The following is a 12,464-nucleotide window of genomic DNA, read 5'->3' as shown; positions in this document are numbered from 1 at the left end:
GTTTGGGTTGCTAGGTGACGGGGCTGGGCTCAGCTTTAGGTCAGTTAGAATTACCAAAATTATTTCTATTTGAAAACTTAGTGGTAACACTTTATTTTATTTTATTTCTTGAATATTTATTATTCCTAATGTCTTAATGACTTATTGATCTGTCTCATTGGAATAAAATCTTATATTTTAAGTAACATTACTGAAATTGAGGCATTTATTTTGTTAAATTAGTTTTGTCAACTGTGAGACTATTTAAAAACATAAAACTTTGCTCTATTTTAGTTTATCTTGTCCCTGCTTTATATTGTAGAATCCTTCTTCAAACACATATTAATAACAGTAATAAAAAAGACGCATACGAAGGTGAATTGAAGCCGTTAATCGTGTTGGAAAAGTTTTATAACTTACCTTGAAAATGCTTAAGAAGTGCTTGAATTTTACTGTGGGAAACTTTTAGTTTAATCTAATTAAACATTTAATCAATAAAGTATTTTTAATTGAAAAGTGTGCAAACCCTGATAAATAATCTATATGCTTTGTACTGTAGGTGTTATGAAATGGAGCGTCGCCTGAAAACTCCAGACCTCTTCAAGTTTCCGTACTTTGAGGCCATTTGTTGGTATGTGGCTAAAAACCTCTTGGAAATGCTAAAAGGTGAGCATGTAATGGAACTAAATAAACATTCATTTCTATTTGTCTTGTTGATTTTCATGTATAAACCATGAATTTTCTGTTTGTCCTTCCAGAGCTACGTGAGGACAGCTGTCCTCCACCAACCTACCTTGTAGACGGAGTCAGGGCTTTAATTGGCGCATTGAGGACGTGGTTGAAAAGAGAGGTACTTTCATTTCAACGTCACGGTTCGTCCACACAGTTTGGATGTCTGCTCACCTTCTCCGTTGCTGTTCCAGGTGACCGAGCCGACCAGCGAGGTTCCAGATAATATCCGGCCCAACCATCTCATCAAGGAGCTGACCAAGGAAATCCGCTACCTGGAGGTAAGGAGGTTTGAAATATTTCACCATAGAAATACAACTAGATATAGTTTTATTTGGTGAAATGTTGTATTTCTCCACCTGTCCGTGTTCTCATATGTTTTTGTCTGATTTTGACAAGTAAAACATGCGCTGCCTTCTCTTAGGAGGAACAAGTGAGCGGCAGCAAGCCAGTGAAATCTCAGGGAAGTGGCGTACTGTTGGGAGCAAATGGCTGCCTCACCACCCGCGCCCTGGAGAGGCTGTGCCAGGCGCGGCAGGCGAGGCGAGCCGCCCGGCGGCTCCGGGAGCAGCAGCAGGCCCCCAAGGCGCCGACCAACCTGGACATCCTGGAGCAGCACACCATGGAGGTGCTGAAGAGGGTGGAGGTGGGGACGCTCGAAGAGGTGAGCTTCACATTTTCATACTTGGATGATTTCTAATTGATCAGATCAGCTGGTTTTTTCAGTTTAGAAATGTCCAAAGTGTGGCCTGGGGGTCATTTGCGGCCGTTAGAATAACAGTTTAAGAATAACCTAAATATGAAATAAAAATTTTAAAACAGATAATGTTGGGTTGTTTATGAAAAGACAAAATAATTTTAGAAAAAGATTATTTAGATATTGTTTGCTGTTTTTTCTTTTATTTTGTTTTTAAAGTCCCAACAAGATGATTTTTGGCTATAAGTTGATGTTTTATAGTCTCTGGAAAATGAGCCATTTCAAAAGTCTTCTGTAACATCACAAATCAGCAGGCACTGCCCGTTTCCTAGCAACCCCCAGCGGAATTCCACCTGTTTCCTAGCAACCCAAGCAGGGCTCCAGCACATTTTTTCAGCTGGTTTTACTGTTCTATGCTTTGTGCAATGGCTGCTGGAAAAGACAACTGTTTTGTTGTTGACTTACCATTCAGAAACAACTTGCTGCATTCTTGTTGGTTATGCGGGAGGCTCCACTTCTGCTTTTCAAACACGTATGGTTGTAAAACTCTGTGAACCTCGGCCCACCAGAACTGTTGGAAATGGATAAAGCCACTTCTCTCAACTATGTCAATTTTAGCCAGAAGAGGGGTCAAAGGTCAAGCCAGAAACGTGTGGGTGGACACAGAGCTGCAACTTTCTAGGGGAGATTTAACCTGGTACTAATGTGGATATAGTTTTACATTGGACCCTGTAGGGGGAGCCAAATCCTGTTTTTATCTTGTTAAATCAATCATTTAAAGTCCAAAACTAATTAAATCCATGCCCTTGAAGAATGATATGTAAATTTTGATCATAACCATAAATCTTGCGGTTTTGTTTCCCGTCATGACGTGTCGTCCTTGTTCCTCCAGGATCCAGCGTTTTGTGCCAAGGTTCTCGGAAAGTTCAACAAAGTGTCGACTGCATCGGCAGCAGCTGCCGAGTCCTTGGAGGACAACCACCTACGTCTCATGTTGGTCAACGGCAGAATCATCCGGTAAGGCAGCAACCCAACACATCAAACTACCGGATACATGAAACCAGATGTTTACACTCATGGAAAATCCTCTTTTTTTTTCTCCCTTTTTTGACTTTTCAAGTGCAGAAATGTTCTTGATTTTCCCATAAGTTTTCAGAGATTAATCTAAATATTTCTGAGTTTTTTGGCAGAAATGTACTCGGCATATCAGTGACCCTGATACGCTGGGTTTTATTTCACTGAACTTCTAAAGTCGTAGAAAACTCCTTATAATTAATCTGCCACTCAAAATTAAAACTATTGTGGAAATTTCCTTACAGCAAAATGAATTTAATTTGTCAAAAATTACAAAAAAGGTTTGTTTTTTGTGTGTTTTAGAGATTTAAGGCGACCGGGGAGCAGTCCGGTAAAGACGGAGGGTGTCGACCAAAGCCCACCAAAGAGCACAGCTGAGAAAGCATCGCTCCTCAGTAGGAGAACCGCAACTTTCCACCAATAAACCAGCTTTGTTTTTTATTATAAATGCCCTGGGCTGAATGATTTGCTCCTCTGTTTGCAGGGCGACTGGAGAGGGTGAAGAATGAACTCAGGGAGGAGACCTCAGGACACTCGAGCGTCTCGGATGTGGAGTCAGACAGCGACTCTCCCTCCGAAGTAAACAACCTTATTCTCTCCTTCAAAGCGTTTAGCCGAGACCTGCTGGTTGTTGCCATGGTTACTGAGAAATCCTGTCCTTTTTAGAGTAAATCGTCGTCGTCTTCGTCTTCTGACGACGATTCAGAGAGTTCCCAGGAGGAAGATGAGGAGGAGGAGCAGCAGCAGAACGGCTCCGGGCACAGCATGGATCTGGACCAGTCGGGTCAGAAACTCAGGCACAAACACAAACCACTCAAACGGTGAGCTTCAGCTGAAATATTCAGCACTCTGACAGAAAGCCCTTGAAAATGTTGCAATTTCTATTGTTTTAGAGGTTTGGAAAGTTTTGGATTTCTGTGTAAAATCCTTGTAACTATCCAAACCGCACAGTTCAGTAATAAAGTGAAATCTAAGTCTCCATTGACACCAGATATTTTTAAGACGGATATTTTGTTTTCTACTGTTTGAAGTTAAATCAGACTAAACTTTCTTGCTTTGGATTAGTTAGAATTAACAAAATCATTTCTATTTGCTAAACGACTGAAGACTAAGCAGGATAATTTTTTAAAGTTTTTTTTATGTCTTTCTATGTATATTTAATTTGATATTAACAGTAATAAATATCACATAACAGTAGGGCTGAAATGATTAATCGTGATTAAACGGTTGAAATAATTGTCAACTAAGTAATTAAGTAATTACTTAGAGCAACACAGTCAGTGCAGTAATTAAGCCAAAACTGTACAAAATACATATACATTTTGTTTTTAAGATAAAGTCCTATTTGTCTGTAAATATGTTCTGCCCAGAACTCCTCAAGCAGGAAGAGTTTTGGCTAAAGGAATGGTTTTTATTTTAGGCAGCAAAAAGCTTATTTTCTTATTAAAAATGGAATTCAGTTGTTTATTTGTATTTTTTAAATGCATTTCTTATATTGTTTAGAACAAGGCTAAGTGGGTAAATGAAAAATTAGCAGAATGTGCCCATTTTTAATTTGATTAATCGTCAGAATAACCGAATAATCAGTAATTAAAATAATTTAGTTGCAGCTCTGTAGAATAGTTTTTTGTTTGTGTTGTTTCTGTGTCCAGAAGTTTAAAACTTGCATTGAAAAGTAATTTTACAGTGGTGAAAAGTGAAGGAACGCTGTCTGACTGGTGACGTTTGGTTTGCAGAGAACGTCCTACCTCACCCAGCACAGAAGAGGCCATTCAGGGGATGCTGTCCATGGCTGGTCTGCTGGAGGAGGCGCCGTCGCCGCAGGATTCCTGGTGGGCCGGTTCGACCCAACGCTCGCTGCAGGGGGGCAAGAGCCCCATGGACAGCCAGGGCAACAGCAGCAGCGAGGCCTGGGACAATCAAGGGCTCCCCAGCCCCAATACGGAGTACCAGTACTGTGACCCCTCCATGTCTCCGCCGCTGCACCCTTCCAAGAGGAACGCGCCCAACCCTCCACCCATCAGCAACCAGGCTACAAAAGGTTTGGCAGTCAGACTACTCACTCTTAACAACAGAGAAATATTATACAAAAGTCACTTTCTGAATGTTTTTATACCTTCAATTTTAGCTGCTTATAAAAACAATCCAAGTGCTTAAAAAAAACCACCTGGCCGTTTTTTGTCAACAACTTAACATTTTTTGCTGTGTGGAAAATCAGCCATTTCAAAAACTTACGGAATGTTGCGTCACATTCTACTGGCACTGCCCGTTGCCTAGCAACCCCAGCAGAGTTCCGCCCGTCGCCTAGCAACGCAAGTGGAACTCCAGCACATTTGGCCAGCTGGTTTTACTGCTGTTTGCGTTGTACAAACTTATATACTAAAAACACTAAATCTGACAAAGTATTTCTGTATAATTTCTAGTGCGAATATTTTAATACACTTAAAATAAGACTGAAGTAACTTTTCAGCAAGATGTAGGAGTTTGTTTTAAGTCAATAATTTCTTAATATTAATTTAAAAAGTACTAGTATCACAGGTAGAGATTATTTAATTTACAACATGGGAAAAATATACTGTTACAAGTGAAATAATCTGCCATTTTTAATCAATATTGAGGAATTATTAATTTAAAGCAAACTAATCTATCTTGCTCAAAAGTTACTTTTGTCTTATTTGAAATGTAACATATTTGTAGGAGGAAGTAGAACAAATGTACTTGGTAAGATTTTGGTTTTGCAGTGTGTAATGTTTTTTTTCCTCATTTTTATTCACAATTCAATTATTATGTTCATTTAGCATAAATTCTCCCTCATACCTTCTGCCACAAGCTCTTTGAGTTTTTTGTAGCTTTCCAGTCATAAAATTGTTCATTTTGCAGAATAATTTTTATTTATTATTTGAAAAGCACAGATTCCAACCTAATAAGGAAAGTAGATCTAAGAACATGTTAATGGTGCTTTTACTGCTGTTTGTGGAAATCAGTGCAAAGAAATATTTCTTATATTTATTAAATCTGTTTTTAAACACATGAACTGGTTACTTTTTAATTTATTATTAAAACTATTAAGAGCTGTAGGTTATAGATTGGTCTGCTACACTTTTAGTGTAAAATATGGTGGTGGCAGCATCATTCTGTGGTAGTTTTCCTCAGAAAAAGGGGCTAAATACAGATTTTTTTTCTTCCACTTAGCAATAATTTAATTCCTAAAAGAAATATTTAAGTTTTTGTGTAGTTATTACTATTGTGATCAATATTACAAAAAAATTGTAAAATTGCTAGTTTTCATTGATGCATCTTAAATGTGTGTGTGTGTGTGTGTGTGTGTGTGTGTATATATTTTAATAGTTTAGTTTTTTGTTGCTTATTTTTTGCAGGTAAAAGGCCCAAAAAAGGAATGGCAACAGCCAAACAGAGACTCGGCAAGATCCTCAAACTCAACAGACACAGTCGTGTTTTTGTTTGACGCGCTTCCTGAAACTTCAAACTCAAAGAAGAAAAAAGATAATTTGCCATCAGTTCTCAAAGAAGTAAAAAAAAAGAGACAAAGAGACAAAGAGAGAAACTTTTTGTGTCACTTTTGTGCCGGAGAAAAGAAAAATATGGAGACGACCGCAACGGACCGGATCTGAAAACACGCTCACTGTGCATGCTGAGGAGACAGGGTATTGAGTTTGAGCAAATCTTCACAGGAAAATAATAAAAATAAAAGCACACTAAGAACAAAAAAAGAGAATTTTCATGTGGATTAAATTGAAGTTTCAGCGGGCATTCGAGTCTAAGAGAACCTGCGATGAGCTCGGCAGGTTGAAACGTGGTGCTTCGAGGAATTAAAAGAAAAAAAATGGAGGTGGCGACGAACTGAAATTTCAAAATGGTGCTTCTTGTTTTGTATTTTTCTTCCACTCGTGCTTTCCTTCCTCCCTCTTTTTATCTCAATCACACCAGCAATAATGACTTAGGAGCGAGAGGAGAGGTGGAGAGCGGGAAGAGAGCGCTGCCTCTCAATTTGTTTTCAATAGGATTTAACTTTAATTTATTTCTCATTTTATCAGTTTCATTTTCAATGTGTTTATGGATTATGTATTTATTAATTGAAAGAATTGATGATTTTATGAAATGACCATGAAACCTTTAGTTTTGAGGGTTTTAAGAGGTTTTTCTTTTTTTTTTTTAATCTTTAAACATTTTTGTAAATGTGGATGTTTTTAGTCTTGAGTAGCAGTTGACCTTTGACCTTTCTAACTTTCTGTCACAAATCTTTTCCTTCTGCGGTTGACTTGAGCCTGTGTTGATTCCCGTCTCTTCCCAGTGATTTTTGGGCGATGTGTGAGTAGAGACTTAGGTTAGGTTTATTTCTTTCACGTCTTCACCTGAACATTCTCAGTTAGTGCCACTTAACTTTAATTAGCAAAAAAAACCTAAATATCTGAGCCACTGTGGTCGGTACAAAGTACTTTAGTAGTTTTCAGACCCCTTGAACTTCTCCTTTTTGTTACTTTAAAGAAAATGTATGATACACCGAGGTAATAGTAGAGAAAAATGTAGAATATTAGTTCTGCGTTCCAAGCAAATAATTTAAAATCGAATTAGTTTATTGTTGCTCCCATTAGGGGGCTGCAGGGGGCTGAGTAATGCGCCAGAGGGGATTCCCATAACTGAAATTATACACTCTTCTTTCTTTATTCAACATATTTATTGTTTTCAGCAACAGTTCCTTCCTTTTTTATCTAATAAATGTAAAGATAAAAATTCATAACCTCAGCATGATTCTGCCACCACCATAAATCCCCCCGTGTTCATTTCAGGGTGGAGTGCAGTGTCAGTTTTCTAACAGTTTCTTTTTTGTTTGTTTGCACTAATTAATATAAGAATATATTTTAATTAGTTTTATGTTTGCTAAAAACTTGAGTCCCACAGCATGACTCTGCCAGCTCCATGTTTCCCAGTGTTCAGTTCAGAGTGAGCTGCAGTGTTGGCTTTCAGTCACAAGCTTATATTTATCTTTTTGACTACTTCACATATAAAATAGGAAACATACATTTTTAAATACATGTATATTTGTTTTTGGCTACAAACTCTTGATTCCCACAGCATGATACTTCTACCACCTTGCATTTTTCACTGGAGGTGCTCTTTTCATTTAAAAGTGGTGTATTTATTTTTTTTACAAATTAATATTTTGAGGCTAAAATAATTCCCACAGCATGATTCTGCCACCACCATGCTTCACAGTGGAGTCACTATTTAGCTCAGAATGGTGAGCAGTATTGGTTGTTTTTAAACGGCAATTAAAATGAGAATTTAAAAAATAGGCCAACTGTGATTCCCATAGCATGATTCTGCCACCACCATGTTTCACAATGTAGACTATTCAGCTCAGATTGTGTACATCTAGTTTTTTCCCCCAATATATTCTATAAATTAACCATTTTTAAACATGGCAACTAATCAGATTCCCTTAGCACTATGGTGCCACCACCAAGTTTCGAAGTAGAGATTGTGAATTTGGTGAATTAACTTTATTTTAGGGAAGAAGTTGGGGTTTGTTTTAACTTAATGTAAAAAAAGGGATTATGCAATGCAATACTTCAGGTTTGTCATGTAAAAACTATAGTTTAAATTTAGTGGTTTTAAAGTGATAAAATGGGGAAAAGTTCAAGGGGTAGAAACACTCGAAGTGTTCAGAAAAACGAGGAACCTCCGATGGGAATGAGTGAGTATTGTTGTTTTTATTTTAAGTACCAGTGATGTTGTGAAACGTGAGCAGTTCTTCACTCTCAGGGAATGATGCCATGGACATTAACCTCCGATTAACCACCAGCCACATCATCACGGATGCAGACAGGACGCTCTCAGCTCTCCCAGGACTTTCAGGAAGTCCTGCTTCCGAGAAGCTGAGGTTTGTTTTCATATTTCCAAAAAAAAAGAAAAAAAAATGTAAAAAATAACCTCCATTTTGAGGTTTTTCAGGTTGCTGTCACTAGTCATTGTATCTTCTGGTGTTGTCCCTCAAACTTCCAAGTTGTGTTCAGCTCAGTGTTACTCATTCATCACCTTCCTGGAGTTGACCCTTGACCTCATCAGTGAACTGCCATATAGCTTTAAGACCATTCTGTTAACAGTGTGAGGCTGGGAAAACTTCTCAGGTTGACCTACAAGTAACTGTGTGATGATCGCCAGGCTGATTCCCTACACTACACTCTAACTTTTTCAATTCTTTGCATGTCAAGTCATTTAAGAATAAAAAAGAAAAGAAAACGAGAGCTGGCCCGCAGGCAGGGTTTGTTTATAAGTTGTAGTATTCACACAGGATTTACCACCTCCCTCCTCTTCCTGCTTTTTTTAAGCATTTGTGTTGTCGGTTCTTGCAAAAGATTGCTTCTGATTTGAAATCTACAAACACTGGCTAACTGTGACACTGTTGATGCGTTGCATTTGTTTCTGCATTTCAAAAATTGCTTGTAAATAAAACGAATGAAATAAAAACAAAACATGGGTGTCCGCGCTTTCTTAAGTCTTAAATTTATCTAAAAACAAAACGTTGGCAGCTAGCTAGTTTTTTTTTCTTTTTCCCAGTATTACAAGTTTAAGATCCCATTTCGAAAATTGCTTATCAAAATTAAAACGTCGTTGTTAAATTTTGACTGTATAAGACTATTTCATTTCGTACATTGTATTTCCCCCTCACGGGCCTTTTTTGTCAGCCACATTGGTTTGAATGGCGACACCCATGGGGACACCGATGAGGCTACCGCTGCTAGTTAGCAGCTAGCTATTTGTTTCTATGAAGTGCAAATTTATCGCCTGATGACTGGACGAATTCAAGCATTTTAAGAATTGCTTGTAAATGAAACTAAAATTCATAGATTTTTTTTCTCCTTATTTTAAATTCTTTTTTCTCATTTTAAATTATCTTGACATGATTATTTAATTCCGTGAAGTCTAATTTTTTTCTCGCCGGACTTTTATGTCGGGCAAATATTTGAGTCGCACTCGGACGTCTTCATTGAGGCTACCGTCGCCAGCTAGCTTGTTACCTTTTTTTGCATCTATTATGGGTAAGTGCAAATTTGTCACCAGTTAGCTGGACGAAGTTCGTACATTTCAGTTGAGTCATAGATCTTGAATTCCATTAATTGTATTAAAAAATCTTTACATTTGAGTTGGCAAAACTCTGAATACTGCTGTTAAACTTAATTTAAGTCATAGGCTTCAGCCATCATCGTCTAACTTCTTTAACATGACGGTCGGATTTTATAAAATTTGTCTTTTGGAGAGAAATCGACCTGGAATTCACTGAATTTATTTTTGAAATGGGCCAAAATTCATAAATTTTAAACTACATATGACATTTTCTTACTGGAGTCTTTAACCCTTTCCAGACTTTGTTTGTTGCTAGTTTTGTTTTGTTTTTAGCCTACTTCATATTGTCAGACAAGCTCAAGTAAAAAAATCTTGACTCTCAAATTTATCAGTTGTAATTTCACAAGAGGGGCAAGAATTTCTATAATATTTTGAGAATATCCCATCTATTTTCAAAAGTCTCCTTTCTTTAGTGGTTTTTAGACAAACAAGAGTTCTTCAACTCTAAACCAAACATTTTCTAGTTTTGTCAATTAGTAACTTGTTTTTTTAATTTAAAAATCAACAGAAAAGTGTAACTTAAAGATAACTTTATTATATGTACAACGATGACTTCAGAACATCTGCAGGATTTCTCGCAAAACTCCTTCAGTTTGTCATCTGCAAAAGAAATACGCTTGTTTAAAAACGGTGGAAACAATATTTACTTTAAAAAGAAGTGAATGGAGTTTCTGAACCAAACTGAGGTTTATTTAAAACAAAGAGGAGCACCTTACTCCTCGTCATCCGGCGGGATGCCGAGCTCCTCGTCTGTCCACTTGGAGGCGTCAGGCCAGGGGAAGTGGCCCTGTAATTAAAGGTAAGAATTGTCTTGATTCAGTTGCAAAAATCCTCATCTGTCAACGTTACAGTAGAGCAAAGGCCTCAGCTTTTCACAACCGCTTCATTAGATAATGAATTATTTTCCCTCCCACTGCAGGTTTACATCTCTGGAAATCAACATAACATGCAGGATGAGGTGAGTTTTTATTTTTATTTTTTAGGCAAACCACCTTGGTGATAATGGGACAAACCAATTATTTAGAGAGTCCAACTCATTTTCATTTTGGCCCATCAAGATCATGAATTAAATGGCTGATTGTATCAGAACCTATTGACTAAACTCACTAAACTGTTGAAATTCTAAATATCTGTGTTTGAAAATTACATCTTTAAATAATAAAAAAATACATCACACAAAGTTTTTATTTATGCATCCCTCTGGAGTATATAAGGCCACATAAGAAGCTGTGGCGGGCCGGATTGGGCCCCCAAGCCTTCAGCTCGACAGAAGTTAGCATCTTCTTATATTTGACTAAATAGTTATGGTGGAAACCCTGCATTACATTGAATCAGCGACCTGACAGCATGTCACAGCCATTGCGCGTATAAAAAGAGTTCATTTCTGCCTAAAAACTAACATCTTGAGATAAAACTGAAATAATCTTTAAAAATTTCCTAATTCTTTCCAGACAATTTCTATTTTTTCTATAAAGCCTCCACCCAAAAATAACAGAAAAAAAATATAATCCTTCATCAGTTTACCATAAATTTTATGAAAATCACACAAAACAAAACAAAACAAAGAAAAAAACATTAAGATCTCAGTTATGATTAAATTATAAAGTATATATTCTAGGTTGATTCTGCCTCACGTACCAGGATCGCATCTGGGTCGTGCCAGCAGTGCCAGAGGATCCAGAACCACATAGCTCCGCTGATGAACTCCGACTCGAACTTTTGCTTCTTGGTTAACTGTGGATACTGTCTGTACTGCGGCTCAATGTGCGGTCCGCCGCTGGCCCTACAACCGAAAAACAGGCATTAAACGTCCGCAATCAACCAGGCTGCAACAATATACCGTTTATGTTCCTCCTGCGGATTTATGCTAACATATATTCGGGTAATTCTGCGGCTAGGCGAATGTTGTAGCTTAGCTTACTTTCTGCTGGTTATCCGTCCTGGGCCGTGCCTAAGCAGCCCGGTTCCGGCCCGCAGGACTCCGATCGCCCTTCCAAAGGAAGACATGATCGATAATATATTAAAACCCCGTCCAGTAAGGGGTTAGATGTGGACTAAATGCTCCCGAAGTCACCTTCCCTGTCTGGTCAATAAACGACCTCAGAACAACGTCAGCTCCGATTGGACAGGAATTGACGTCACCCTTTGTGGATTCGGTTAACACAGCGTCCTCTGTCGGTCAACAGGGGAAAAACAGCTTTTGCTGTAAAAACTTATTTTTCACAACATTGGGATAAAAATATAATGCCTGGCATGGCGTATTAGGGCCACCTCAGATTGAAAAGAAGGATTAGTAGGGGCTTTTTTCCTAGTAAATTTTCAGCTTTTCAAACTCAGAAATGTCCGTTTTTTGTTGCGGAAAGATTAATCTCAAAATTAGATTTTTTTTTCTAGCTAATTGTCAACCTTTCAACCTAAAAAAAATTCCCTTGTTTATTGTAGAAAATCTTTGAGATTAATCTAAAAATTTCTGAATTATTTTGGCAAAAGTTTACTCCTCTTTATTTATGCCGTCGTAAAAGCATAAATAATGTTTCATCCAAACATTATCAACCATTAGGTTGATAATGTATAGCTGGGTCTAAACAAACCTGTATAGCTGGGTCTAACTTCATATAGGGCCTACTCAATTATCAATCTACTGTAAGTTGCATAGCTAAAAATAATTTTGTTAGGGCCCACATCTTACTAATTTCAGTCCTGGGTACCGGAGTAATAAACCCAGCATTCCTAAAATATATTCTGTATAATTGAGTCACTAATTGTTCAAAATAAATTGTTGACATCAAACTCTTATTTGATGTCAACATCAAATAACCTTATTTAAGGTAATTCTTGT

At 37.6% G+C, this 12,464-nt stretch overlaps 2 protein-coding genes across 3 annotated transcripts in view; one reads left to right on the top strand and one right to left on the bottom strand.

Annotated features, from left to right (window-relative positions):
* kdm7aa (lysine (K)-specific demethylase 7Aa) overlaps nt 1-8,407 on the top strand; it is a 31,338-nt gene extending 22,931 nt beyond the window's left edge. Inside the window, exons 9-18 of the mRNA XM_007555232.2 lie at nt 539-645; nt 738-829; nt 903-989; nt 1,133-1,372; nt 2,298-2,422; nt 2,783-2,874; nt 2,964-3,058; nt 3,146-3,300; nt 4,216-4,520; nt 5,857-8,407. Coding sequence (XP_007555294.1) covers nt 539-645; nt 738-829; nt 903-989; nt 1,133-1,372; nt 2,298-2,422; nt 2,783-2,874; nt 2,964-3,058; nt 3,146-3,300; nt 4,216-4,520; nt 5,857-5,945 — 1,387 coding nt within the window. The 3' untranslated portion in view covers nt 5,946-8,407. The remainder of the gene's footprint in view (nt 1-538; nt 646-737; nt 830-902; nt 990-1,132; nt 1,373-2,297; nt 2,423-2,782; nt 2,875-2,963; nt 3,059-3,145; nt 3,301-4,215; nt 4,521-5,856) is intronic.
* A 1,731-nt stretch (nt 8,408-10,138) lies between these two features.
* ndufb2 (NADH:ubiquinone oxidoreductase subunit B2) lies at nt 10,139-11,988 on the bottom strand. Of its 2 annotated transcripts, none has more exons than XM_007555231.2 (4): nt 11,547-11,988; nt 11,264-11,408; nt 10,342-10,412; nt 10,139-10,225 (listed from the first exon to the last, which is right to left on the bottom strand). In XM_007555231.2, exons 1-4 carry the CDS (start codon nt 11,630-11,632, stop codon nt 10,222-10,224), a joined length of 306 nt encoding a protein of 101 aa, XP_007555293.1. In that variant the 5' UTR covers nt 11,633-11,988; the 3' UTR covers nt 10,139-10,221. The 2 variants fall into 2 exon arrangements, with proteins under 2 accessions (XP_007555293.1, XP_007555292.1); XM_007555230.2 differs by having other exon boundaries at nt 10,337-10,412; nt 11,547-11,987.
* Between the last annotated feature and the right edge of the window lie 476 nt (nt 11,989-12,464).

Source organism: Poecilia formosa, unplaced genomic scaffold (genome assembly GCF_000485575.1).
Source record: "Poecilia formosa unplaced genomic scaffold, Poecilia_formosa-5.1.2 Scaffold69, whole genome shotgun sequence".
Classification (NCBI taxonomy): Eukaryota; Metazoa; Chordata; class Actinopteri; order Cyprinodontiformes; family Poeciliidae; genus Poecilia; species Poecilia formosa.
Note: the sequence above shows the minus strand (reverse complement) of the source record. Positions and strands in the feature narration are given on the sequence as shown.